General features: G+C 52.6%; 2 protein-coding genes across 7 annotated transcripts in view; both read right to left on the minus strand.

Annotated features, from left to right (window-relative positions):
- Positions 1-7010: 7010 nt before the first annotated feature.
- Positions 7011-14274, minus strand: LRRC3 (leucine rich repeat containing 3). Its single transcript, XM_048865072.2, has 2 exons — positions 14036-14274; positions 7011-11082 (listed from the first exon to the last, which is right to left on the minus strand). Exon 2 carries the CDS (start codon positions 10939-10941, stop codon positions 10159-10161), a length of 783 nt encoding a protein of 260 aa, XP_048721029.1. The 5' UTR covers positions 10942-11082; positions 14036-14274; the 3' UTR covers positions 7011-10158.
- Positions 14275-18068: 3794 nt separating this feature from the next.
- Positions 18069-27726, minus strand: part of TRPM2 (transient receptor potential cation channel subfamily M member 2) — a 59673-nt gene continuing 50015 nt past the window's right edge. For 5 of the 6 annotated variants that reach the window (XM_075132290.1, XM_075132289.1, XM_048864699.2 and 2 more), the window contains 5 exons: positions 27248-27334; positions 26405-26510; positions 25603-25704; positions 24771-24887; positions 18069-23045 (listed from right to left, as the gene is read on the minus strand). In XM_075132290.1, the coding sequence (XP_074988391.1) occupies positions 22920-23045; positions 24771-24887; positions 25603-25704; positions 26405-26510; positions 27248-27334 (538 nt within the window). In that variant the 3' untranslated portion in view covers positions 18069-22919. The other variant, XM_075132291.1, reaches the window with a different exon arrangement.

Genomic DNA, 27726 nt, shown 5'->3' on the forward strand with positions numbered 1-27726 from the left:
AGCTCTTAGCCCCTCCAACACCCCAAACACCTTATTCCCAGTCCCAGCCAGAGCCCTCACCCCCCACACCCCAACCCTCTGCCCCAGCCCTGAGCCCCCTCCACACCACAAACCCCTCATCTCCAGACCCAGGAGAGGCCAGGAGCGGGTGCAACAGTCCCTTCTCTCATCGCCTGTCACTCAGCCTTGGAAATGTGACTGGTTTTAATGTGGGAACAATCTTCAGGCCGTGCGGGGATTCCCTGTTGCCGAAGACGAAAGAAATGCCGTAGTGGCGCAGGGTGACACAGCACTGTCCCGCCATGCCTTCACCCCACCCAGTTCCTGCCAGCCCAATTGGTGCCTAAGCCCTGCCATTATCTCTTCGGCAAGGCTGCCACAGTCTGCCCGTGGGGCCTGGGGCTACTCACCTGTCCCTTTGGCATCAGTTCCCCAGCCGCACAGTGGGGAGTAACAATCCATCTATCCTTCGGCTCTCTTGTTTAGGTTGATCGGCAGCTGTCTGGAGCAGAGACTGTCCTCTGGGTTTATACAGCACCTGGTGCAATAGGGCCCTGAGTGCAGATTACGGCCCCAGGAGGCAGGGCGACTGGTCTACTATTTAGCTGAGCGTCCAACTATGCTTCATTCATGTGAGCTGGAAAGTGGTGGAATCTCTTGCTCACCATTTTTGTTAGACGCATCAGCAGCACTTGGTCCATTTTATTAGTCAGGGCTCGTAGCTGCCAGGGCTCACATGCGTGCCCAAAGCGGGAGAGGTGCATGAGTTACGAGCTGCATGGGGGCTCCTCAATTTGGAGGAAATAAGCAAGGCTCTTGGTTTGCCCGACTCTGCAACCCAGAACATGTGGGATCAGCAGGTAGGTCTGGGTACAGCAGTCTGGTGAGCGTCCACCAGGGAGAGCTGATACAGGGTGGTAACAGGCCCCGTGAGAACCCTGTTTCAGAGGCACCCCCCGCCCCCTTGAGCAGCAGTGGGTTGAGATGCTGAGGCCAGAGGTTCAATCCCTGCAGGTGGCCCCCCAGGGTTGTCCTTATGAGTAGTGGCCTGGACAGGGAGTTGAACTGCTGTGGGTCTCCGATGCTCAGGACAAGCTGCCTTGAGTGTATAACATGGCATGAATTTCTGGCCCACTCTAGGGGTGTGGCTGCATAGAGAGGTTTCTGAGTAAACTAACTGACCTTTGGCTCAGGCAGTCTAGGCTTAGACCTGGAGGTCCCACGGTCCTTCCGAACACGGGATGCGTGCCAGGGGGTGTCATTGCACAATTCTGCCAGTTTCACCCTTCAGTCGGATGCTGTGGTGACATAAGGGTTCCTGGCACCTCTGTAGTGGGTGGGAGCCCAGGGATAGCTGCTCCACCCTTGCTGTCTCAACTGCGGGGCCAGGCTTAGCTCATTGCTCAGAATTGGCAACTCTCCAGTGGAACAGTTCTCAGCACATCCCAGGGAATGACCCTCAAATGGCTCTGACCCCCCTTCACAGTACCCTGGTCTGTCTCTCCCAAGCAGAGTCTGAGGGAAGCCTAGGGAAGCCGGCCATCTTTTGTCTCCATCCTGTGCTGTATTTCCTGCAGCTGCTGGGTGATCTGTGAGAGGGCTCTCACTGAACACTGCTTGGCAAAACAGCTTAGTGTCCCCATCACCACGCCCACATAGGACACCATCCCTTCCCCCATGGGGGAACTGGTTCTTCCTTTCCAGGCCTGGGAGTACTCGCACACCCAGAGTTCTCTGCTGGACTGAGGGTTATGTACATACTTGACACACACAGCATGATCTAGATCCTAGGGCAGAGGTGGGCAAACTACGGCCCACGGGACCGTCCTGCCAGGCCCCTGAGCTCCCGGCAGGGGATGCTAGCCCACGGCCCCCTCCCCTGCAGCCAGTGCTCTGGTCCACTGCTCCTGCCGGGCAGTGTGGCGGAGTGGCTGCGAGCTCCTGCTGCTCTGAGCAGCATGGTAAGGGAGCGGGGGGAGGGGTTGGATAAGGGACAGGGGATCCTGGGGGGCAGTCAGGGGACAGGGAGCAGAGGTTCTGGGGGGTGGTGGTCAGGGGACTGGGAACAGGGGGCGGTTGGATAGGGCATGGGAGTCCCAGGGGACCTGTCAGGGGGCAGGGGTGTGGATAGGGGTCGGGGCAGTCAGGGGACAGGGAGCAGAGGGGGTTGGATGGGGGTAGGGTCCCATGAGGGGGTGATCAGGGGACAAGGAGTGGGGGGGCAGTTGGATGGGTCTTAGGGGGATGGGAAGTGGGAGGGGGCAGATAGGGGGTGGGGGCCAGGCTGTTTGCAGAGGCACAGCCTTCCCTATCTGGCCCTCCATATAGTTTCGCAACCCCGATGTGGCCCTTGCATCAAAAAGTTTGCCCACCCCTGTCCTAGGGCATATGGCACTGACCTGGTAGTCAGGGTACCGGGGAAGTCTACAGCTGCTGATCTGCTGTGTGGACCTTGGGCCAAGCATGTCCTGCCTCTCTGCAGGGACCATCTCTCACTAGGTATCCATGCCGCCCTTAGCACAATGGGAACTGGATCTTAGCCAAGGCACGGATGTAATGAAAAGTATAATGAACCTAGGCACTGCTGTAAGGAAAACAACTCCTCCAGCAAGCCTATTTCGCACAACTTCTGAATGAAGCTGGAGTCTTACAAAACTTCCAGCCCCCGGGAAGGTACTGCCGCAGCGATAACCGTGTGTGCGGGGGACCTTTTGGAAATCCATGAAAACACCAGTTCCCTCGCTGTTAGAAATACAAAACATTTCCACCTCACTGGCAGAAACAATGTATCTTCGCCTCTGTTTCGTACGGGGCTGCAGCTCTTGACGCTGTCTTACCGGGACAGAGTTTGCTTACTTCATGCAATTTGTTGGAGAACAAATTCCCTTAGCAAAGCCATAGCTGGTGTGTAAAGTGGGTTCAGCGGCAGGAGTTCACTGATTCCTCCATTTAATTTCCTGCTCTTGGTGGAAACAGACAATTTGATCTTCTCTCCATTACTACGCGCCAAGAACAACAGCCCTAAATCGGCCCCAAGTAGACGGAAAGGCAAGATAAGGAAACCAGACAACTGCTGGGTAACGGCCTGTGCTGTGAGATAGGGAAATACGGTTTGACTCGCAGAGAAAACTGTGCCCGATCCAGGACGTATTGGTTATTCCCCGTGGTAAGCTGGGCATTAAAATCTCGGCTGGAGGGATGGACAGAAGACTGCAGAAGCTGCAATGTAATGGAACTATAGTTAATAAACTGATTAATCAACTACATTTGCGTCCTGCTCAGTACTCGTGCTGCTGTTAGTCTAACATATTCTGCTCCTTCTCCCCTGACCTTGCTATCTTGAAAATTCCCTCTAGAGCGCCGTGCCCCCCCACATAGCCTGGGTTAATGGCCTTCTGAAGGCAGGATCCTGCTAGCCTCTCAACAAGCCTTTGAATCTTGCAGTGAAATGAGAAGGGGGTTTGTGCTGATGAATCTCTCAATGCGCATGAGATGCTCACACACTTCAGAGAGGGGCCATAGCAGGACCTACGCAGCTAGATAGCATAAGAGGTGAGCCAAGATGATCACTGGCCCAAACCAGAAGAAGAAGGAGGGGCTAAAGCATTGCCTAGCAACACTGAGCTGCCAGAGAAATAGTTCGATTGAGGGGTTAGTGGCTTGCTGACATGTGGGGAGAGCGGGGGGGGGGGGGGCGGGGTTGGTGGTTGGCCTGCTTTGTGTATTCCCAGCCAGGGGTGCTGCACTGAGCCACGGCTTGCTGGGATCGGGGAGAGGCAAGGGAATGTGTTTGGAGCTATAAAGCAATGTCCAGAACTGGCTGGGCCAGCAGTAGACCTGTCCAGTGCCCTAGCCCCTAGCTCTGGGTGTCTCAAATGTCTCCTCTTGGTGACCCCATATTCGAAGCCCTGACCCCTTTATACCTACTGTACAGTAAGAATAAGGAAAGCAGCTGTGACTGGGTGTTAATAGTCAAACTCCCAGTCTCCTTGTGCAATCAGTCCCAGTCTCACCAGACTTCTTGTCCCAAGCTACTCTTCTCCCTGCCCCTGATCTGGCTTTTGTCCTTTCTGCATTCGAATCAGATGGCTTCCTCCACATTGCCTGGGGGGCGGGGGGTTCACTGAGAGGCTCCCTGCCCTCAGTTCCTAAGCCTGGCCCCATCCTGCCGCAGCTGGAAGCAGCAATTACAGGAAAAGGCCTATCGGCCCTGTAGCTGTGGGCTGAAGCATGCTCAGTCACTCTGTGAGGCTGGTGCACACAGTGTGTGGTCAGCACTTGGAAATGCTCTAGCAGTTCCAAGAAAAGATCACCTGATTGCTTTTAATATGGGCAAAACAACACATTTTTTCCCCAAAGCTCCTTCTTGGGAATGGCTGAAATTTTCCAAATTTCCTTGGCAAGGAAGATTTCAGGCCTCACAGCTGAAGTTTGGAAAAGTTATTGTAACCCTTCTGCCCGTCAGAGTTGGCAGCAACAAGGGCCGGGTTCAGTATCTAGGGGTTCCATTCCAATAACACAATGCAAAACCGGCTCGAGCCTCCACCCAGTGACCTGGGACAAATATATACCACCCACGCTGGGCGCCTCCAAGAGGCAATACTTCCCCTCTCGCAAGCACAGAGTCTGAGTGTAGCAAAAATCCTTTCAATAACAGAGAAAAACAATGTGGCATTATGTTGGGGAAACACCACCAACAGGATTCATAACACAACCCATGAGCAAAAAACCCACCCCAAGCAAATTGGGGTGTGTCCTTTCCCTTTGGTTCTTGAGTCCAGCAACCCCAAATCACCCAAAGTCCCAAAAGTCCCACGACCCAAAAGTCTCCATCCCTGGTCAGGGCAGCCCCAGAGTTTGAAAGTTTATCTGCAGAGTTTTACCTCCCAACCTGGGTGGAGGTGTGTGTGTGTGTGGGGGGGAGGTTAAGGGGCACCTTACCTGGTCCAAAGCTGATTGCCCCACCTCTCCATGGGGCTGCGCTCTGCCAGCAGCCCCCATGAGCTGCTCCAGACGTCTGACAAACTGCTCTGCTCCACCAGCCGCTCTGCTCACCATCCTGCAAACTGCTCTGCCATATATCTTCAGGCTCCCCCACTACTTAACACAACACTCAGTGATTTCACTTAGAAAGTTTAGCTCTTTTGTGATTTCAGCTTGTAGTAGGGGAGCCTCAGCACTGATGCACCATTAGCCCAAAGTGAATTCAGCTCAGCAGCCTATAACTAGACTCCTAATAGAATCAAAATTAGTTTTGATATTCTACAGTGATGAGCTGAGCTGAGCTGAGCTGAGCTGAGCTGAGATGAGAAAATGCAATTAGCATGTAAGACCCTCACCAGGGGGCCCATACTACCAAGTATTAATGCCTGCCCCCAGCCTGTCTCCCTTCACTGGGTTTTGGAACCCATGACCCTTGCCTAGCGAGTGCTGCTTAGTTGATGGTGAGTCCCTCCATCATAACAAAAGGTTGAGTACAGTTCCACTGTCCTTGATTCACATAATCAGGATAATAACAGTTTATTCCTGCCCCAATTACAGTGAAACTGGGGCTCCTACAGCAGCCAAAGTGACCATTCTAGGCGGGGTGGGTGTGCCTATGCAAATGAGATCAGCCCCTGAAGTTCTTTTCCACAACTCACCATGACTCGCCACCAGATGTCAGGGTAGAGCTCATCCTGACTCTGCTTACATCATAAAGAAGTGAAAACAGGGTCTTGTAATGGGAAGTATCAGGCAACCTTAAAAATTGGCAGTGCTGCTTCCACTTCCACAGCCCCTTCTTTTTTCATGCTTCAGTACTGGCCTGTCCCATAATCAGTATCCAGCCAGCTGCTCAGCACAAAGCATTTAATAGCCGTCTGATTTTTAGCTCCAGATCCAAAGCCCACTGAGGTGAATGGAAAGACGCCAATGAGTTTTGGATCAGCCCCATAAGGAGATCTGAGATTACAAAGTCTTAATCACAGTAGCAAAATAAAGTCTGAACAACATGCTGCTCTGCTCAGCTGCTGATGATTTGGTGCTAGTTTTTTCTGGTAGTGCTATTCACACACAATGGAGGCACGGAAGTGCTCTCAGTGCAACTAAACGCCAGCTGGGGAATGAATGAAGCCTAGGGCGCGAGGCAGCAGTCATTAGCTATGTGTGTTTCTTTACTCATTTAGACAGTAAGCTCACTGAAGCTGGGAGTGTCTCTTCTATGTGTTTGTACAGTGCCTGGCACGATGGGGTCTTGACCCAGGCTGGGGCCACTAGGGTCTCCTACAGTAATAATATTTACAAATAAGTAAGGGGGTCTTAGGTGTGCATACAAACTAGTGAAGTTCTAATGCTTTGCGTGGCTAATCCCCATTATTAAAGGACTTTATTTTACCTTCCATTTTTCTTTGCATTCTTTTCTTTCTAACTTTTTTCTTATTCTCGCTTCCTCTTGCTTTTATTCCTTTCTCTTGCATCACCAGCTCTTCTTTCCTCTCTCTCAACCGGGCGTGTTGGCTGGCAAGGCCCGCTCTATCTTTACGCGCCTTTCCGGGTCACCCTTGTTGAAACAAGAGACTCTCTCACCGCGTGGCTTCATAAAATTTAACAAACACCATCGTCATTTATATTTGAAACTACGGCACCCGAACGCCAGCTGCCTGACGCTGAAAGCTCTCTGTGCATGCTAACCTGGTGCTAAATATTGCTACAAGCAGCCGTTGCCTAGATTACAAATGCACACCATTCTACAGAAAAACTCCTTCATGAGCACTTCATGGTTCCCTTTCCCAGGGATCATTTCCAGGACGAGCATGTGTCTTAGACTGAAGAAATTGCACTCTTTTGCCTCTGCTACATTGAGCCAACTACAGCCCAGTGTCTGGCACACTTTAAAAGACACTGCACAGCAAACTTCAGGCTTTTTTGCTTTTACTCTGCTCTTGGCCACTGTGCCCCTGTCCCTTCCAGGTCCCACATGGCCCATCCTCATTCCTACACAGGACGTAACACGACAAGACCCGAGCAGCTTGGCAATTCTGTGTGACTTTATTGAGAAAGGGAAGGTTAGAAAAGCAGCAGCATTTTGGTGCCAACCTGAGGTGCCGTATGCAGAGCAGAGGAGGCACTTGGGTGGGAAAGTGGGAGAACAGCCCCTTTTCCGCCTGGTCCGCTCGCTAACCAAAGCCATCCGCCGCTGTAGTGGAGCATGAACACCGTCAGAACAGCCACCTTTCCCTCAGCAAAGGCAATGGAAGAGGATCAGGGTCACGCCCTATTTCTGCAGCACGCACGCCCATTGTTAGTTCCTTCCATCATTACTTCACTGGGGACATAACTGAGAAGCTAGTAAAGCTGTAGGCAGGCGTGAGGGCCGGCTACTCCCTTTGTAGCCCAACCATCTCTCATTATCCACAGTGCCCATGGGGAGAGTCCTTCTCTCAGACCTCTTCAGGGACAGTGTCCATGGGAGGGTATGAGCCGGCCTCCTGCACTGGCTCCCCACACACAGCACTGCTGGGGACAGAAGAAAACTGCACGTGTGGAAACAGGAACATGCACACCCAGAGTGAAACCAAACAACAACGATACAGGTCCCCTATGGTACTTTACATCCAGAAAGCCTGTACAGACAGTAACTAGCTAACCCCCCACCCCAAGACAGACAGTAACTAGCTAACCCCCTAGACAGATGGACAGAAACTAGCTAACACGCCCAGAAAGACATTAACTAGCTAACCACCACCCCCAGACAGACAGACAGACAGACAGACAGTAACTAGCTAACACTCCCAGACAGACAGAAACTAGCTAACCCACCCAGAGAGACAGAAACTAGCTAACACTCCCAGAAAGACATTAACTAGCTAACCACCACCCCCAGACAGACAGACAGACAGTAACTAGCTAACACTCCCAGACAGACAGACAGAAACTAGCTAACCCACCCAGACAGACAGAAACTAGCTTACACTCCCAGACAGACAGAAACTAGCTAACCCCCATCCCCCAGACAGACAGACAGTAACTAGCTAACACTCCCAGATAGACATTAACTAGCTAACTGCCCCCCCCAACAGACAGACAGACAGAAACTAGCTAACCCACCCAGACAGAAACTAGCTAACACTCCCAGACAGACAGAAATTAGCCAACCCCCCACCCCCAGACAGACAGACAGTAACTAGCTAACCCACCCCGACAGACAGACAGTAACTAGCTACCCTCCCCCCAAGACAGGCAGGCAGTAACTAGCTAAACTGCCCAGACAGAGAGCTGGTCAGTAACTTGCTATCCCCGCAGACAGACAGTCAGTAACTAGCTAACCCGCCCAGCCAGTACCTAGCTAATCGCCCAGCAGTGCTGGCTCATCCCCTCCCATGACCAGTGCCCCAAGAGGGGGCTCTAGGAGAAGGACTCTCACAAGGCTCCTGTCATGGAGCTCCTCCCATTGCCCGTTGGGGCGGGGCTTTCTCCTTTACAGGCCCCGCCCTCAGACTCAGCAGATTCCCAGGGCCTGCCGGTGTTGCTGTGCCGCTGCATGGAGTCTGGCCCCATTCCTGGTAGCATCCCCTGGCTGCAGCAGCCCCGGGGCAGGAGGTGGGGCGCAGTGCTGAGAGCTGCTGCAGGAGGCAGGCAGGGCTCTGCCCCCATCCCCTTAGGAGCCGGAGGAGTCTTGTGGTAGGGAAGGGGCTGCCTCTCCCTGCACACACACACACACACACACACACACACACACCCTGCAGGAGGAGCAGATGCAGGGCTGGGGAAAGGGCCAATGGGGGATCAGCACTGATGTGGGGGCTGAGGTCGTATAATTAATTATTGCCTGGGGGCAGGGGGGGCAGATGTGGGCGGGGGGGGCAGGACTCAGAATTAATGAGTTAGAATGTTGGGGTTTGGGGAGAAGCTGGAAGTGCTGCCCCACGGAGCAGCAGTGAGAGCCTCTGCAGGGGGCAGAGTCCCCGACTCTGTCTGCTGGGGAGAGCTGGCAGCATGGCAACTATCACACACACACGGGGAAGAGCTGGCAGCACTGACTGTCACAATTTTTTTTTTCAAAAATCCAAAACTAGCCCAAACCCAACCTTGCACTCTTTAAACCAAAACCCTCCTGATTTGGGGGCCGATCTCATGATTGGTGGGGTCTGACACATGACTGGAGTGGGCGGTACTGGGGAGGGCCTGGGCAAACAGCTCATTTTTCTCCTCTCATCAGGGAACGTTGCCCAGGACCCAGAAGGGGGCAGGAGAGGGTGAGTCGACCCCATTGAACGGTGACCCAGGTAGGAGGCCCCAGGGCTGAGCGTGAGTCTCTCTGGCATGACAGAAGCTGACGGTGACCCACTAATCTCCCACTTCTGGGGCGTTCTCCCCGGCTGAAGGTACCAACACGCGCTGGTTTGGCTTGTGTGCCCATCTAGCTACCTGGCTGTGGATGCTCCCCGCGCAGGGACCCAGAGCAGGGCCTTCCACACAGAGCTGCCAGCATGCTCGTGTGCAGAGCCCAACCAGTACATAGCATGAGCAGGCAGATCCCTGGCCTGCCCCCAAAGCTGTTCTCGCCCATGTGGGGCGAGGAGGGGCCGGTGCTGTAATGGTGGCTGACCCCTCTATCAGTGCGGAGGGCTCCCTCTAGCAGGGAACTTGGGGTGGGGCCGGGGAAATGCAGCTTGGGGCAGTTATTGGTTTCTTAGGCTCCAGGGTCACACGGCTGTGTCAGTTGCAGGCACAGGCCCTGTGTGTTGGTCTCATGCTGATGGTGCTGAGCAGATCCTGACTGCTTAGCGGTACAACTTAGGATCCCCGCACTCCCTCCAGATGCTGGAGACCGTTGATATCTGGCTGCACATTCTGCTGTCCGGAATACCACGCTCTGGAGTGACAGAGGCAGGCAGGACTATGGGGTTCTGCTCTCTAACCTTCTGTAGAGGCCAGGACGTATCCTGTGGTGTCTTAGTTAGTAATGAGTAACCCGCCATGGCAAGGGATGTGACGTAAACAGGGGCACTGCTGTTCCCTTACAAGCTTGTGGCCACAGTTCGGTTAATAACAAAATACATTTTCATGTTTCTATCAAGTGTCACATAAAACCCTCCTAGAAAACCTTGTGCAAGCAGGTCAGAAGCAGATTGCTTCCCCCGAGGCATTTCTTGACACAGTGCTCTGTGCTTGGCATTACAGGACCGTGCTGATGGTCTCTTTAGGGACCTGGGTGCTAGGCAGTGATTTAAGGTACTCCAGGTGCTTCCTAGCATCTTCCTGGTTGTGTCGAACATAATACACCACGTAGGTGATGACCATGGTGAACCAGCCGAACATGGTGATGAACATAGCAACATCCGTGGTCTTTTGATGGATGTTACAGAAATTGACGCCAGAGTCCAGGACCTGGATCAAAGGCTTCCCGACATATTCTTCCCGCACAGAGGTTTGGCAGGTGATCTCGTTCACCGACTCGGGATCTAGCTTCACTTCCCAGAGCACCTCCTGCAAAGCGCACTCGCAGTGCCACGGGTTATTGGACAAGCGGATCTTAGCATTCAATTTGACCAAGGCTTCCTTGGGAATACTCTGAATAAGGTTATTGGAAAGATCCAGCGTCCGCAGCCCATCTGCCACCCCTCTGAAAGCTGCCATGTCTATCTTCTCAATGGCATTTCTGGAGAGGTCCAGCTCTTCCAAGTGGTTCAGGTGTTTGAACGCGTTGTTGGGGATCTGGGTGATTTTATTTGCATCGAGCTTCACAAACACAGCATCTTGGGGAATGTCCTTTGGGATTGCGTCCAAATGCTTTGAGCTGCACAGCACAGCCATGGCTCCCGAGTGATCTGTGCACTGGCAGGGCTGGGGGCAGGAGGTCCACACAGGAGGGATGCACAGGAGGAGGCAGAAGAAGACGCGTGCAGAGGACAGCTGTGCCAGTGAGGATGCCGGGTGTGCCAGGAACATTCTGATCATCGTCTCAACGGGGCACACTTCTGCATGGCTGCTTGGGAAATGTTAGTCTTTGCCAGCTAACCTCTCCAGGTGTGCAAAGGGACTAGCTGGAGGCATTCACATACTCTCTTTTCTTGTCTTTCAAAGTGCGCTCTTTTGTTTCTGACAGCAAAAAGAGGGAGGGGAAATTGACATTATTTTTCTTGACACTATGAAACACTTAGATCTCTCGGTGTCTGATCTACATTAGCAAAGCAAGCGCTGGGTTAATCTGCTAAACCTGTGCCCCATCCCTAACAAGGTCATCTACCATCATCTCAGATAGGCTCCATTCAGATGAAAGTTATTTCTCTGCATTTTTCAGATTTTTAAATGAAAGGGTCAGTTATTGAGGGCCGTGGTGTGACACGGATACACCCTGGCACAGGGAAGTAATTCCCCACTCCATGCACAGCTGTGGAGACTTCCCAGCCCTGGGGACCAGGGGCACAGGTGCAAGGGTGTTGCCGTTGAGTAGTGAATGGGATGGGCAGAGCCCCAACACAGAGTTGATATTGCACAAGGTTCTTATAATCTGTTGCTGGGACAGTCTTGCCAACCTCAAGTGTTAAAAAAACACCTGAACCAGACCATCCAAATTTGTAAGATTGGCTTACAAATTATGAGATTGTAACAAATAAAGCAGGGTTGTTTTATTTGTCCTCTAGTGTGTAAACCTTTAGAGGTCACTATTTCAAGCTTTTCTTTGCAACCAAGACAATTAGGAAGTTATTTTAAAACAAAAGAACACCGAGATTATGATGGGATAACATGACTCCAGGAGCTGGAGCTTTAAGAAAAAACACTAAATATCACATAGAATGGAGAGAGATGGCAACACTGAAATTAACACACACACACACATGCACATTTACATGCCTGTTCTCCAAACAAATGGTGATTTCATCAGTATGGGAGCTTGGGAGTGGGAGGTACACTAATTTGAAAACAAAATAAAGCCTAATATTAGGAAAGATGAGGACAAACTGGAGAGAGTCCTGAGGAGAGCAACAAAAATGATAAATGGTTTAGAAAACCTGCCCTGTGTGGAAAGACAAAAAAACAGGGCAGGGTTAGTCTTGAGAAAAGGAGACTGGTGGGGGGACCTGAGAACCATCTTCAAATCTGTGAAGGGCTGTTACAGAGAGGACAGTGATCATGGGTGTCAGGTATAAGAGGCCAGGGGAGGCTGAGCCTCCCCCAAAAAGGCCAGTGATGCAGGGGGGAGAAATGTGGCAGACGTGGCACGGGTCATCCCTCCAGCGGCGCACCGGCCCGCTGCCGCCTTTGGGCACCAGAAGCAAAGCCCCATAGAATTGGGGAGCACCGCCCACGCTCTGCTCCATCTTTTCCCCCGATTCCCGGCTCTCACTCTGCCTCTTACCAACTCCGCTTGGCCTTTTCCCCTGAGGCCCCGCCCCCTTCCTGTCCCTGCTCCTCCTCCTTCCCTGAGGACCCCCCACCCTCTGCTCACCTAAGGCAGAAAAAAGTGATGGGGGCATGGCCCCATAGCCCCCTTGGTGGCCCGCCCTTCTGTGAAAGGGGTGGAGAGGAGCAAGCAGCTGGTGAGGGGAGTCTCGGGGGAAGAATCAGAGAGGAGCAAGGGGCCGGAGGGGGGTCTCGGGGGAAGAGGCAGAGAGGAGTGAGCAGCGGGCGGGCAGAGCCTCGCAGTAGGGGGCGGTAAGAGCCAGTGCGAGGGCAGGGCCTCGGGGGAGAGAATGACTGGGCACGGGGCCTCGGTGGCAGGGCCACGGTCCAGGTGCAGGTGGCCCCCCCCCCAACTTCTAGGGAGCTTCTGGCACATGTGTGTGAGCCGCCCGAAAGAGAAGACTCATGTGCCACCTATGACTGTGATCAATGGTTCTCCGTGTTCATTGAGGGTCGAACAGGAAGTACTGGGTTTAACTGCAGCAAGGGAGGTTTCGGTTAGAGATTAGGAAATGTTGTCTAACTCTCAGGGGAGTTAACTCCGGAACAGGCTTCCAAACAAAGGCTGTGGAATCCCCATCACTGGAGGTTGCTAAGAACAGGTTGGACAAACACCCGCCAGGGCTGGTCTAAGTTTACGTGGTCCTGCCTCAGCGCAGGGGCTTTAAGTGAGTTGGATTAATACAGTAATTAGAAGGGTTACCTGCCCCAGGCTATGGGCACCCCTGCCACAAATGACAAGAACAAACAACAGCTTCCCCCCAGATCTAGCAGAGCTCAACCCCAGCCACTCTCCAGCCTGCCCTGGCCAGCCAGATCTAACCCCACACTTTCTGCAGCAGCCCCCACACATAATGCAGCGTGTGCAGACCTGCGGAGGAGCTTGTTCCAGCACTGTAAGACCCTCATGGAATTCCTCTGTTGAACCCAGATCTGGCCATCCCGGCATGGCAAGAGAGGCAGGGTCTCCACTCAGAAGGTCCCAAAGCATTTAGGCCCCAGTTCAGCCAAGTACTTAAGCATGTGCTTAAATACTCTCCTAATAGGGATGGATTAAGCACATGCTTGAAGTTAAAGCATTATGCTGAATCAAGGTCTTTTCCAGCTTTATAGGTCAAAGCCAACTCCTTCAATTCAATCCAGAAGCCATATCTATGAATGGGGTTGCACAGGTGTAAGATCGGTGCAGAATTTAGCCTGATAAATCCATATTAAACTGGCTTTCAAAAGCTGAAGCTAGGCACTGAGCTGAAAGTTTGATTATCCAGAGGGGTCGTGTCCATGCCAGGCGACAGAGAACAATGAGTACGCCCAGCTTCATTTCACTGGGAAGCACAATTTTACTACCAGCCTGTCTGCATCTTCCTCGGCTGCCTGGCAAGGTTTGGCAAGAGGGTTCTTTCGTTACAGCGAATGCCAGTGTGGTACAGCTTCCAATCGGACCCATCTACAATATGCTCAGTCACCTAGGCTGGGCAGGGGTACTTTGTAGCTAATAACTAGCGAAAGGACATATTTCCTAAGAGCCCGCTCTCCTCTCCCTGAATACAATCCTGCTGCTTCCTGCTGTAGGGTGGGAGATCACTAGGAACCTGACCTGCTAATGGCACTTCTCGTTTGCTAAATCCGCAATGAAAAGGCACCTTACCTGAGTTGAGGTAAAACCATTTGGCTGCCGTTCAGGTTTTGTCATTCTCCTCCTTCAGCTGCCAAGCATGTAGCCAGTGCTGTCCCTCCAGCCCGGTATGCCTGAGTCTGGGTGAGATCCAGCAGGGCTAGCAGAGTTTAAACCCCGTCCACCACTTGTTGCTGTCTGTTCAGTCCTCATGTCTCCATCTCTGTGGTGCTTTCCTTTGCCTCGGCATACACACAAGCCACACACCATGCAGATGGGCTGTAATTGGACAGCATCTGCCTGTCACTGACATCCTCGCTGCGCATCCTTGGATTTTTTAAAGGGACAGCCTAGTAATAACTCAACCACATAAACAACCTCAATCTCTTCCCCACACGTCCCTGTGTCATGCTGGCAGGTGTGTACATCGCAGTAGGTTCTGGGCATGATTACCAGGCAATAGATGAGAAGAGGTAGAGTAGTAGCTCTCTCACGAGTGCTTTCAAATTCCCTCCAAATTTCTGTCTTCAGTGCAGTGTCTTCTCTTATTGACAGGAGGGTTTTAAACTGCTCCCAAGAGACTGGATCTTACCTGCCACTGGCATTGGCTGTGGCTCCCCTTGTCCCAGGGATGGGCCAGCCCTTCCTGCTGGAGTCTCAGTGGCTGGTTGCTTTGGGTTCTGTCCCTGAGGGGTGAGAGGGCGAGTCTGGCACTGAAATGAATCCAGCAGCCTCACAGAAGGGTGTACGGTGAGAGTTGGGGCAGGGTTGGGGCGGGCTGGCCCTGGCTGGCACTCAGGAGATCTGGGGTCTAGTCTCAGCTCCACCGTCACCTGCGGGGGTGAGTCATGGACTCTCTTTGGGTGGAACACCCTTCCCTACCTCTCCTTGTCCCCCACAAAGGGAGAGCTCCCCAAGTGCCATGCTGGCTGAGCGAGGTTAGCTCTCTCCTCCACAGGACATTGGCACTGCTTGCATCTGACCCTGGGCGCCCCCTCTAATGTGCCCTGCAGATTGAGCCCTCAGCTTGCCTAGAGTGCTTCCCTGGGGAAACCTATGCTGTGACTGCTCCTGTCCTGTGGCTGCATACAGGGTGTCTCCCCATTCCCCTGCTCCTGAGCGACCAGTTCCAGGCTCTGTGGGGCAGGGGCTGTCTCTCAGGGGCTCTGATCTTGGGTGGAGCCTCAAGGTGCTTCCCTACTGGATAATCACATTGTTTTCTGGGCCTCCTATCAGCCCTGACCCACTAGCAGCCACTCAGGGAGCAGGGGCCAGGGTGACATCTTTGCCCCAAATAGTCCAGCAGATTGCACGAGGGAAACCATTCTGTCGACAGCAGGGTGATCCACGCTGCCTCTGCCCTGCCTCTTCCTGCCCAGGCTGGCCACGTTGCACCTGTGCCAGCGGAGCAGCCTTCGCCAAGGGAAGCATGGCCCAGGAAGGGTTGTGGTCACACTGGGGCCGGCCCTGGAGCTGTCACCCAGCTACTCAGGAGCCATGGCGAAGCGGATGGGCTCTGCCCTGGTACTGACAGGCTCCCAGCTGGCCATTGCACGGCACTGCCTCATTAACCCAGCACATGCCAAAGCCCTTGCGCTCTCCCTGCTGAGGCCACGCTCACTTGGGGCAAACTCAGCCCCCCCAGCACGAGCCCTGCCAGAAGAGCATGCAGTGGAGGAGGCCAGGTCTCAGGGATGCACAGCCAAATTGTCCCCTGCAAGCAGGGGCCCCGTCCTGCCAGCAGCTCCATGGCTTTCGCATAGGACCCGTCATGCTCATCAGTTTAAAGCTGCACCATCGACTCCCTCTGAGGGGATGTGGAGAGTCAAACCCATCGGGGCTGCGCTGGTCCCCGTCACAACTGCTCGGAGGCTCCTGGCACTGAAATCTTGGCAAGTGTTTGGGACCAGCGCAGGGACTGGCCAACTGCTGTCCCCATGGCATTGTACGATCTCTGCAGGGCACGTTCGGGGGATTAATAACTGCATTGCTGATGTGCCCAGCGAGCCGTGTGACTGCACCCACCCCCCACAAACCCATGTGCCTTCAAGGACACCCCCAGCCATTCAGCTTCCCTGTGGGGACAGTACAGGCTTAGCATCTGTGATCCTACCTGCCCCAGTCCCAATGCCATGGCCCTGTCTCAGGAGCTTCAGGCTGGCAGGGTGGCTGGGTTATGGGCAGATACAGAGAATACAGTTACTTCACTGGGAGCTGTTGACACTCTTGGGAACGTTAACAGCTTCGACATAGGAATGCGCTAGCCCTGGGATGGCCAGAGGGCTAATTCCAGTTATTAATTTAGGACTAAACACTCCCCTCAACCTGCAGAACCCCCAAAGATCAAGGGTGGAATGTGGCAGTTACGTAGCAACTAAACATCTAGTTATTATCCCTTAGTTGTTCAGTACCTTCACATCACATTCAGGGGGAGATATGCTCGTAAGGTTTACAGCACTATTTCTGCCTCTGTTCTCTCTCCCTTCCCTGTCTGTTCCTCTCTCTTCCTCCATCTGCTGTTCCTCCCCTCCAGCAACACCCCCTCAGATACAGTGATGAAGTAGTTAATGACAGGGGAAATGTCATCACTGGGCTGTAGGGATCTCACTCCAATTAGATGACTAGCAGGTTGGACAGTTCACAGCTCAGAGCTGTTGTTTTAGGCTCTCTGCAGACTCAGGCAGACAGCACTGCAGTGGTTTATACTCAATCCATATTCAGATGTTTTTCTTTACAAGTGCCAGGGCTAGAAACGGACTTGTTTGTTTCACACAAAAGCTGAGATTCTTGGGATCCATTCAAATGCCTCAGCTGGGCTGGCTCTGGGACACCTCTGCTATAGGCTCAGACCCACATTTCTGTCTTTTTAGCCTAAGCTGGACATTATTTCCCAGTCAACACCCCACATGCAGGCAGAGGAGTCCAAAGGTCAAGCAGAGGATGGTGGCACCACTTCTAGGGGGAATGCTGTACAGACAGTGTACCTCCCCACATGGCCTGCAGGCCGTCAGCCCAGACACAGAGAAGGAGACGGGACAGCAGAGGAGCAAGGCCTATGTTTCAAAGCATGAATTCATGCCAGGGAGGCTGGGGGTGAGTTCCCTCTCATTTATAATGATGTAAATCAGGAGTAGCTCCATGGAGAGCCATGGAATTACACCTGTGCAAAACCTGTGTATGTGCAAGCAGAATCAGTCCCCTCTGTACACATGGCAGATAACGGGCCAGATCCTGAACTGGCAGAAATGACCACTGGCTATGCCAATTTCTACCAGCTGAGGATCTGGCCTAAAGCATATTGCATGGGTAAAGCCATCCCTTGAGCTCTCAGTGGCCTGGTGGCTACTAAGGACTAATTTCCCCCCCGGACACAGGTATTTATCACAAATGTATCAATGGCATGAGAGGACACTTACTGAATTAATTCTCTATGTCCTTGTTAAGTGGGCTGGTATCTCCTCAAATGCCATGAAATCCCAGCCCGATGTGGAAAGGCCCCGCTCCAGGCAGAAGGGAAGAAATAAGATCAAATGGCATTTGTAGGGAAAGCCATTCCAGAAAGGTAGCAAGCTAAATACTAAAAATGGGAAATGCAGCAGTCTGGCAACGCTAATCTTGTCTAAATAAGGACTCAGATCTGCTGCAAACTTGCCCAACCATCTCTGTACTGGAGTAAGCTATGGCCTAGGAATTTGTACACAAATTGTTTGGGTATTGGGGAACTTCTGTTTATGACTAAATTAGGCTTATAGTGGAAAATCAGCTCCTAGCATAACAACTATACAGAGACAATGTGACTGGCCCTAATGCAAGTAATGCCATTAATGCTAGCCTAGTCACTGCCATGCAGACGCGGAAGCGAAGCAAAGCTGTTTATTTTGGAAGCTGCAGCCCTTCATCTCCAATCCCATTAGAATCCAGCACTCTCACGTTGTATTTTTATTCGGTGTGGCTGTCTAAATCAATGAATTCCAACATTTTGAGTGGCGAATTACACACAGTAGCTCCATGCAGAGAGGGAGTTAAGTTCAGTAGTGCCCATTTACTAAAAGGACATCATATGCAATTGATCTTAATTGTTAGATTTATTGAGTTAAGAGAAGCATTAAATAAAACATCATTCTGTCCCCTTATGCAAACGCTGAAGCCTACTTTGGTGCATCATTGCAGGCGAGATGCTGTTGTTCTGCATACACTGCTCTGTATATCGTTGTGGAAGGAATAGTTTGATTGAGCAAAGACTGACTAAATGACAGCAAAAAATCCCATCAAGACCAGCTACGGTCATCAAGGTCTAGCTGCACAAAGGGCCTTAGGCGCTGGGCCACTGATTGTTACAGCACTCATCGGGGATGGGGAGGGCCCTTGTGTCATGTTTCCCCTATGCCAGAGGAGGAGGAGGGTTCTGAACAGCGATCTGTCACCTCACAGGTGCTGGGCTGTGGGGTTCCCTCAGCCTCTCTGGTTAAAGCTGTCCTACGGCGGAGATGTAAGGAAAGAGAGCATGAGAATGACTGTACAGCCTGCTGGTTAGAGCACTTATCCAGGAGCTGGGACTCCCAGGCGCCAGTCCTCCTGCTCCAGTGACACTAATTATTTATCCACAATTCAACAGCTTCAACTGGAGAGACTGAGGGAAGAAGGCCACTGCAGAATAGTCCAGTGGTTAGAGCACTCCACTAGATCCCTGTTCACATCCCTTTTTTTCATTGGGTGGAGGGTGGACACGTATGGCGGTCTCCCAGATGAGTCCCCAAATCACTGGACTAAAACATAGGAGGGAGCTCCTCCTCCCCGTCCTCCTCCCTCAGCTGTTTTGTGTGAGCTCACATATGGAGCCCGATCCAGTAAGCATGCTCAGGGCGCACCTAACGGATTCAGCCCCACATGCAACTTAGATGCCTAAATCCCTTTGTGAACCGAGGCCAAAGTGCTACACTCCGGACCTCTTCCTGATCCACTGCTAGCTAATGGGCTGAGAGGGCTTGACAGATATTCTTGCTAAGCAGGTTTATATGCAAACGCTTTCTCAGCCTGTTTTGAACTAGTTTTGATCTGGAGATCCTGGTCGGCTAGCCTGGGAGTTACATGTGACTGGCTGGCGAAAGGATGTGACCCCATCATTCATTTCTAGCGATGAATTGTGGCAGGGTGGGAAATCAAAGATCAGTGTCCAGCGACTTCATAAGGAATGGAAATCTCGAAGTGGATGTTTGGGGGCTGCACAGGAATCCAAAGGAAGAATAATGGGACTGCAGGCTATCTCCCATGGTGCTACTGCCCTCAAAATGCCTGGTCCATACGTGTGCCTATTTACGACGCAGACACTTTAATGGCAGCTATTTCAAATTCAAACCCAAATATGCACCCTCACCCACCTTGTCTCCATACCCTGGCTTTCCCGAGTCAACCCCCCCCTGTCCTCTAGAACCACTCGCCAGCCACGTTTGACTGCTCCGGCCCTGCGGGGGGATGTCAACGGCTGGGGGCACAATTTAGGCCCTGACTGATGGATGCTTTCTGCCCTGGCTGCTGGCATGCTAGCATCTAAGGAAGGCGACTAGAGCTGGTTCAAGGAATAAGCTCAGATACAATGCAGTTCCCAGCATGTTCAGGGCCAAATATGAGGATGCTGGGCTTTAACAGGGGTGCCAGGGACCCCAACCTAAGGAACAGAGCAAGAAATAAATAATAGCAGTAGATGCTCAACCTAGATTGGGGTTAATTCCTTTATAACGTGCTGCCCCATAACCCCACTTGGGAGTCAACATTTTGTGTCAAAACCAGTGAGATGACAACAAGACCGAGTAGCTCGCACAGACAATAGACAGGTTTCAGAGTAGCAGCCGTGTTAGTCTGTATTCGCAAAAAGAAAAGGAGTACTTGTGGCACCTTAGAGACTAACCAATTTATTTGAGCATAAGCTTTCGTGAGCTACAGCTCACTTCATTGGATGCATTCAGTGGAAAATACAGTGAGGAGATTTATAGACACACAGAACATGAAAAAATGGGTGTTTATCATGCACACTGTAAGGAGAGTGATCACTTAAGTTGAGCTATTACCAGCAGAGGGGGGAGGGAGAAAACCTTTTGTAGTGATAATCAAGGTGAGCCATTTCCAGCAGTTAACAAGAACATCTGAGGAACAGTGCGGGGGGGCGGTGGAAATAAACAAGGGGAAATAGTTTTACTTTGTGTAATGACTCAACCACTCCCAGTCTCTATTCAAGCCTAAGTTAACTGTATCCAATTTGCAAATTAATTCCAATTCAGCAGTCTCTCGTTGGAGTCTGTTTTTGAAGTCTTTTTGTTGAAGAATTGCCACTTTTAGGTCAGAAATCGAGTGACCAGAGAGATTGAAGTGTTCTCCGACTGGTTTATGAATGTTATAAATCTTGACATCTGATTTGTAGGCGTTTGTCTCTGTCTGAGGGGCTGGAGCAAATGCGGTTGTATTGTAGAGCTTGGCTGTAGACAATGGATCGTGTGGTGTGGTCTGGGTGAAAGCTGGAGGCATGTAGGTAGGAATAGCGGTCAGTAGGTTTCCGGTATAGGGTGGTGTTTATGTGACCATCACTTATTAGCACCGTAGTGTCCAGGAAGTGGATCTCTTATGTGAACTGGCCCAGGCTGAGGTTGATGGTGGGATGGAAATTGTTGAAATCATGGTGGAATTCCTCAAGGGCTTCTTTTCCATGGGTCCAGATGATGAAGATGTCTATATGCGCTATATTTATGACATCTTCATCATCTAGACCCATGGAAAAGAAGCCCTTGAGGAATTCCACAATGATCTACAAGATCTCTATCAAGCATTCTTACAACTACAATACCCACCTGCTGAAGTGAAGAAACAGATTGACAGAGCCAGAAGAGTTCCCAGAAGTCACCTACTACAGGACAGGCCCAACAAAGAAAATAACAGAACGCCACTAGCCGTCACCTTCAGCCCCCAACTAAAACCTCTCCAACGCATCATCAAGGATCTACAACCTATCCTGAAGGACGACCCATCGCTCTCTCAAATCTTGGGAGACATGGCCAGTCCTTGCCTACAGACAGCCCCCCAACCTGAAGCGAATACTCACCAGCAACCACACACCACACAACAGAACCACTGTGTGTCTATAAATCTCCTCACTGTATTTTCCACTGAATACATCCGATGAAGTGAGCTGTAGCTCACGAAAGCTTATGCTCAAATAAATTGGTTAGTCTCTAAGGTGCCACAAGTCCTCCTTTTCTTTTTACACACAATAGAGACACTTCCACGCCAAGAGATCCCAAAGCACTTTACAAATAAGTCTGTAGAGGAGCCACAACGTTCAGCATCTTCCGGGTCCAAGATGAGTGATGTGAGTGTGATCAGGTGCAAGGGAGAAGTCTGACATCCAGGACGGTGCCTCTGACAGAGGTAGAGAAGTGACATGAGCTCTGTGAAACCCTGGGCTCCGGAGTGTCTTCCAAGCACGTGCCTTCCAGGATGTCTGAGCTCAGGGCTATGAGTGAGACATAGCAACTGGCTGATGGGGGGGAAGGGAGACACCTGCTTTGTATTCCGTGAAGCAGTACCAGTGCCAGCCTAGACAAAGATCCCTGCTGTTCTCCAAGCCCCAGGAGAGCATGACCATGGCTGACATACACAGGAGCAGCCAAGGTTCAGAGTAGGCATCAAGAAAAAAACAGAGGGTACCTGGAATGAAAGGGAGGGGGCAGTGGGAAGACCCCATATGGACTGGCCTAGGAGTGAGGTGCTGGCCTAAATCCACGCTCAGGTGCCCCTAGGAGTGGGGCGAGTGTGGTGGATGGAGCAATGTCCCTTAGAAAGAGGATGTACGGTAGCCCAGGTGCGTCAGCAGCAGAGTGAAGGCAGGCCATGGGATCTGCTGCCCGTCCCCATTAGTGTTAGATTACACCATGACAGTAGGGACTGGGGGCCCCAGCAAGGACGAGGCACTCATTGTGCCAGGCGCTGTACATAACACAGGGAGAGACAGCCCCTGCTGTGCAGAGCCTACAATCTCCACAGGTGAGCCAGAGGAGCCATGGTACAGATAGGGAACTGAGGCCTAAAGAAACTCGGGCCCAGAGTTACAAAGGGACTTAGGCGATGTGACGTTGGGCGTTGCGGAGCCTACCAAATCACAGGCTCACACTGGGATCCATAAAGCTGCGTTCAGTGCCTAGGGTCCCTATAAAATGCATGGGGAGAGACTTGCACCTGAGAATGTGCCCACAAAGCCAGCATGCTAGGTGGGACTGCCTAAGCCAGCCAAGGGGAGGTGCTGATACACAAGAGCGGGACTCCTCTGCCCATGGGACTTAGAACTTTTGTGAGTCCCTCCCCAAGTGACGGGCCCAAGCTCCCCCAGGGAGTCTGTGGCAGAGCTAGGAACTGAACGCAGATGTCCTGGCCCGGTACTAGGTGGCACCACACATCAGGAGCCTTTCACCTCTAGAGATATGGGTGGGAAAACTGGCCCATGAGTTAAGTCTCTTTCCAGGTCCCACATGTGCACATCCCAAACCCACTGCTAACTTAGCCAAAGCGTCAGGCTCCGCCCAGGAGAAATCCAAGACCACAACAACAGGGGAAGTTGCCAGCTAAATTTGTAGTGCATTGGCAGAGCTGTGTGGGGCAACTCCTGCAAGGACGACGGCCTGGCACAAGCTGCTGCCATCTGTGTCTCACGAGAGTGCTGCATTCACTCGCAAGTAATGATACAAGAGAGTGAGAAGGAGAGTCATGCAGCATGGCATGTTACCCACAGTCCCACTGATCCTGGAGGGTTAAGCCAAGGTACACACCCAAAGCCCCAGTCTAGAGCAACAGGAGACAAGGGGAGCAGGCAGGCAGATCTCCATGACACTTCTCCCAGCTTCGGAAAAATCCATCCCAGGTGGCGGCTGTAACATCAGTAATAGGCCCCCAAAAGAGCAGTCACCTTCTGCAGCAGTTCCTTGTGGTTTGCGTACAGTGGAATTCTCTTGTCCACCAGCTGCCACCGGACGCACGCCTCTGGGTCGCTGCCCTGGAGAAACTGGGAGAGGAAATCAAAGACGTTACACGCAGGCTCACATTGCCACAGAATGCATATTTCCAGCTGCACTCGGCACGTGGCTGGCACAGCAAAGCCTGAGATGGGATGGCTCAGGTGTGGACGAGCTGTTTTTCCCAAGCCTTGATTACCCAGGACTAGCATAAGCACGGACCATTGGTGTTTTAACAAGGGAATGCCAACAGTGTTGGATAAAAGCCAGTTTCTGGGGCTATGTCCTCGCCACCAATGAGATGCCGTTCCTTCCCCCAGGACACAGCAATGGCCCGGCTGCTCTCCCTCAATGCTGAACGAAGGCGAGAGTCAGGCAGGTAATAGATTTTGAATGAAGGAAGTCATCTAACTTTCCTGGGATCTGGTCTCATGGTGCCTGCTGCTGCATGTACAGTCCTTACACAACAAACTTAACAGCATGCCCTGCTCCACCACTGCGCTTCTCCCTGGTCTAGGGTTGCCAACTGTCTAATCGCACAAACCCAAACACCCTAGCCCCGCCCCTTTCCCAAGGCCCCACGCCTTCCCCACCCCTTCTCCGAGGCCCCTTTCCCCCGCTCACTCCAGCCCCCCTGCCTCCATCGCTCGCTCTCTCCCACCCTCACTTGCTTTCACCAGGCTGGAGCAGGGGGATGGGGTGCAGGCTCTGGGCTAGGGGGTGGGGCTGAGGGGTTCAGAGTATGGGAGGGGGCTCCAAGCTGAGCCTGGGGCAGGGGGCTGATATGCGGGAGAGGGTTTGGGGTGAGGGCTCTGGGATGGAGTTTGGGTGCGGGAGGGGGCTCAGGGCTGGGGCAGAGGATTGGGGTGCGTCAGGAGGTTCGGGGTGTGGGCTTTGGGAGGGAGTTTGGGTGTGGGAGGGGAGTGAGGCAGAGGGTTGTGGTGCGGTAGGGGTTCAGGGTGCAGGCTCCGGCTGGGCAGTGCTTACCTCGGAAGTGGCGGCATGTCTGGCAACGGCTCCTGTGCTCACAGGTGGCCAGGCGGCTCTGCATGCTGTCCCTGCCTGCAAGCACCACCCCTGCAGCTCCTATTGGCTGCAGTTCCCCATTCCCGGCCAATGGGAGCTGCGGAGTTGATGCTTAGGACAGGGGCAGCACGCAGAGACCCCCCCCTTGCTGCGCCTCCTCCTAGGAGCTGCTGCCAGACATGTCGCTGCTTCTGGGAGTGGTGCAGAGCCAGGGCAGGTAGGGAGCCTGCCTTAGTCCCTCTGAGCCACTGGAATTTTTGCAGCCTAAAATCTCCTGGATTGGCTTCAGTAGTCTCCAGGAGATTGAGCCTGATTCCAGGAAACTCCCGGCCAAATCGGGAGGGTTAGCAACCCTACCGTGGTCTCTCCTCCCTCCCGCCTATTGCTCTCCTCTTGCAGACCCTTTTACTCCTTCTCCCCCCTGCCTGGCTCCATTTCTCCACCACTCCCATTGCTATCCAGGAGCCCTCTCTCACCTGCTCCTTCTCTGCATTGTCCAGGCTGGGTCCCTCCCACCTGCAGGCAGAGAAGCAGGATGGAATGGGACCACAAGACTTGTGGGCACACCACCACCACGCTGCTGAGATCTGGGCCATTCCCCGAGCTCTGCGGCTTGATCCCACACCCACCCAAGTTGGCATGAGGCTCTTCATTGACTTCAGTGAACGCCTGCTCAGCCCTGTCCTGGGGGCGAGGCCTTTCTGTACGGAAGCTAGTGCTTTGTGAGACAGAAGGCAAAAGGCATTTACCGAGTTCAGCTGCTTCATCTGCACGTCGTTCTCATCTTCAAAGTGCACGTTGATGGCCACTGTCTCGATCCAGGCATTGTCCATGTTCCTGGGGTCATCGACGTAGCCTTTGTATACCTGAGGGACAGAGGAGGCAGCTGGGAAGGGTTCCCCTTGGGTTTCAGTGTGCTAGCAGAAGGTCAGCTGTGACCTGGCTCAGGAGTGCTGGAACGGGGGGGCCATGCCCCCCCCACTTTTTACCTGCCATAAGGGCGAGCGAGAAGGGGAGGGCGTGGAGAGGAGTGAGTGGGAGGCGGGCTGTTGGGGGGAAGAGAAGGCATGGGGGTGGGGCCTCAGGGAAGGGGTGGTGCGAGGGTGGGGCCTCTAGGAGTAGGGGTGGTGCAGGGGCGGGGCTTCTGGGAGAAGGGGCAGCAGGGGGACAGGGACAGGGTTTGGGTACTGGTGGCCCCGCCCACTTGTAAGGAACTGTGACAGAGTGTGGGCTGTGGGAAAGTCCTGCTTTCACATACAGCATCCCTCTCATGGGACGGTCCTGCAGCCAGAGGTGTCCCAAGGGAACTCTGGCACATTGCCTGGGAGCTCTGCTTAACCACAGCAAGTCCCATGCAGTGGTTGTTGTGCCCTGCAGGACAATCCTGGCCTGTTCTACCATTCCTCCGTCCTCACTTCCGCAGACCACACCAGGGTCATGTACACAGATCTGCAGCCCAGGCTCATTCTGGGGGCCACTCTGTCCTGCATGGAAGGAATTGGCATGTTATCATCATGGGAATGGGTGTCTGATTCTTGTCCTGCTTCCTCAGCATGGTGCCATGCGGCGTGCCCAGCATACCTCTGCACCTTGGTTCAGCAGGTTCTGGAACTGTGGCCAGAACTCCCTCCTCAGGACCCTCTTCAGCTTCAATGGCAGCGATTCCCCTGGCTCCAGTGACCCCTGCACAGAACCAGACCATCACAACAGGGCACTGTCTGAACAGACAGCTGGGACTCCTCCCTGACTACAACAAAGAGAGCAGGCCCAATGCTTGCTACTAAGGAAGCAGGAGTTCCCAAACCATGCACTGCCCCAGATGGGGGGACAAGCATGGAGCATCCCACTGTCTGCTCTGGGCAAGGAGTGAAGGGATGCCCATGGCAGAAACTCCTCAGGTGTGCATGGAAATATGGTTTTGCACATAACTTAATTCACCTCTGGAACTTACTGCCACATGGTGATTCTGAGGCCAGGCTTTGAGCAGACACTCCTGAGTCAGAACTGACTGTTAAACTAGCAAGGAGGAAAATGATACGGACTATTAATCACCTGCTGGGCCGGGGGACAATGAAATGCCACTTGTAGTACTGTATTGCGTTATAAGGTGCATCCTGCACTGGACAGACTACAGCCAGATGGACAACTGGGCTGTTCTGGCAGAATTATGAGACCTCTGGGCATGGGGGATAAGATGCCCTGAATCCCAGCTGGGGGCAGATTGTATCTCCCTCCTGCAGAGACCCACAGGGCCTATGTTTTACGTTTTGGTAACATGGGTGTAGCTTGTGATGCCAATAACGTCTCTCTGCACTGACTGATCTGCCTACGTTTTCTGAGCCTTTCAAAGCTAGGTCAGGTCGATGGGCTCCTTAGCACTTACCCCTGGCAGAGCCCAGTGATCTGATACAGGAGACTTGACAACTAAGACCTCCAGCATTTTCTTTAGGCTCTTTCTATAAATGGATCCATCCATATTCCTTCTCCAGCTACAAAAGAGAAATGTGTCATGCTGCCCGGGGAGCTGGCTCCTCCCGTACCTCCCCGTGGCGTGGCAGTGAAGATCAGTTTCAGTGCTCAGGGAGGGCGGTGATGGACTTTGCTGGAGACCCCGAGCTCTCACGAACATCATCAAAGAGATTACACGCTCTTAGCTTTTACATCTGTTAGAAAACAAGCCAGTTTCCCAAGATCCCCCAGCCCTGTTTGCAGGATAACAAGAGGAAAGCACGGCTCCTGAGATAAGAGGTTAAGCGTGGTTGTGGAGCCAGACAGACACCAGGGACATTTGAAGTCTAATCCTTTCTCTGCTCCCAATTCATCACGTGGCCTTGGGCTAGTCATTTACCCACTGGGGGGATCTAATACTTACCTATAAGAGTGCAGTGAGCATCAGTTAGCTAATGACTGTAAAGTGCTTTGAAAGAGTTAAGTGGTGTTTACTGTAAGTGCTAAGCAATAACAGAAGATTATCAAAGATCCAATTGCTACACAATAGCACCATGGTCTATGAAATAAGAACAGGCTGTTCTTTATTTAAAACAAAGAACGGGAATTGTTTTAGCAATACATTTCCTTCTGTACGACAGAGGCCTCTGCCCCGTGTGTTACAGATGTAATGTTCCTAGCTCAGCCAGTCGAGGGTGCTGCTCTAGTCAAGGAACTGCCACATGCCAGTAGAACGGTGTCCAGACGTGCAAGCCGAGATCTTACTTGCTGTACTCACCGCGTCACTATGGGGTGCAGTGCATGGTTCGGTCCAAAGCAGCGTAGGCTTCCTCGGCCTCGTAACCCCGTCCTGCCCATAGGATTCCTAGCACAGAAAGAGCCAGAGAGGCGTTGGTATCCCTTCGCCAGGATTATTGGCTTGTTCAATCACGCCGTCGCTCATGGAACTCAACAGCCAATGCCATGGGGTGACGCTGTGTTTGTTCAAACAACAAAGGCACTGGAAATGTTTCAGCACAGCACTGGAGGAATACACATTTCCACTCCCATTTTCGCTTTTTAGAGCTTTGGAAAATTCCGATCATCAAAGGATAATTGCTCAACCCAATTTCAGGAAATGAACGTAAACAAACATTCCAGATGTCTTCACCAGGATGGGAGACGTTATGGTGGCTTCTAGTTACGAGTGCACAGTGGGGTTACCCAGAGCAGTGGGGGGTGCATTGGAAGGTGGGAATGCTTCCACCAGGGTAGAAA

The sequence above is a fragment of the Caretta caretta genome, chromosome 9 (assembly GCF_965140235.1).
Source record: "Caretta caretta isolate rCarCar2 chromosome 9, rCarCar1.hap1, whole genome shotgun sequence".
In the NCBI taxonomy this organism is placed as follows: Eukaryota; Metazoa; Chordata; order Testudines; family Cheloniidae; genus Caretta; species Caretta caretta.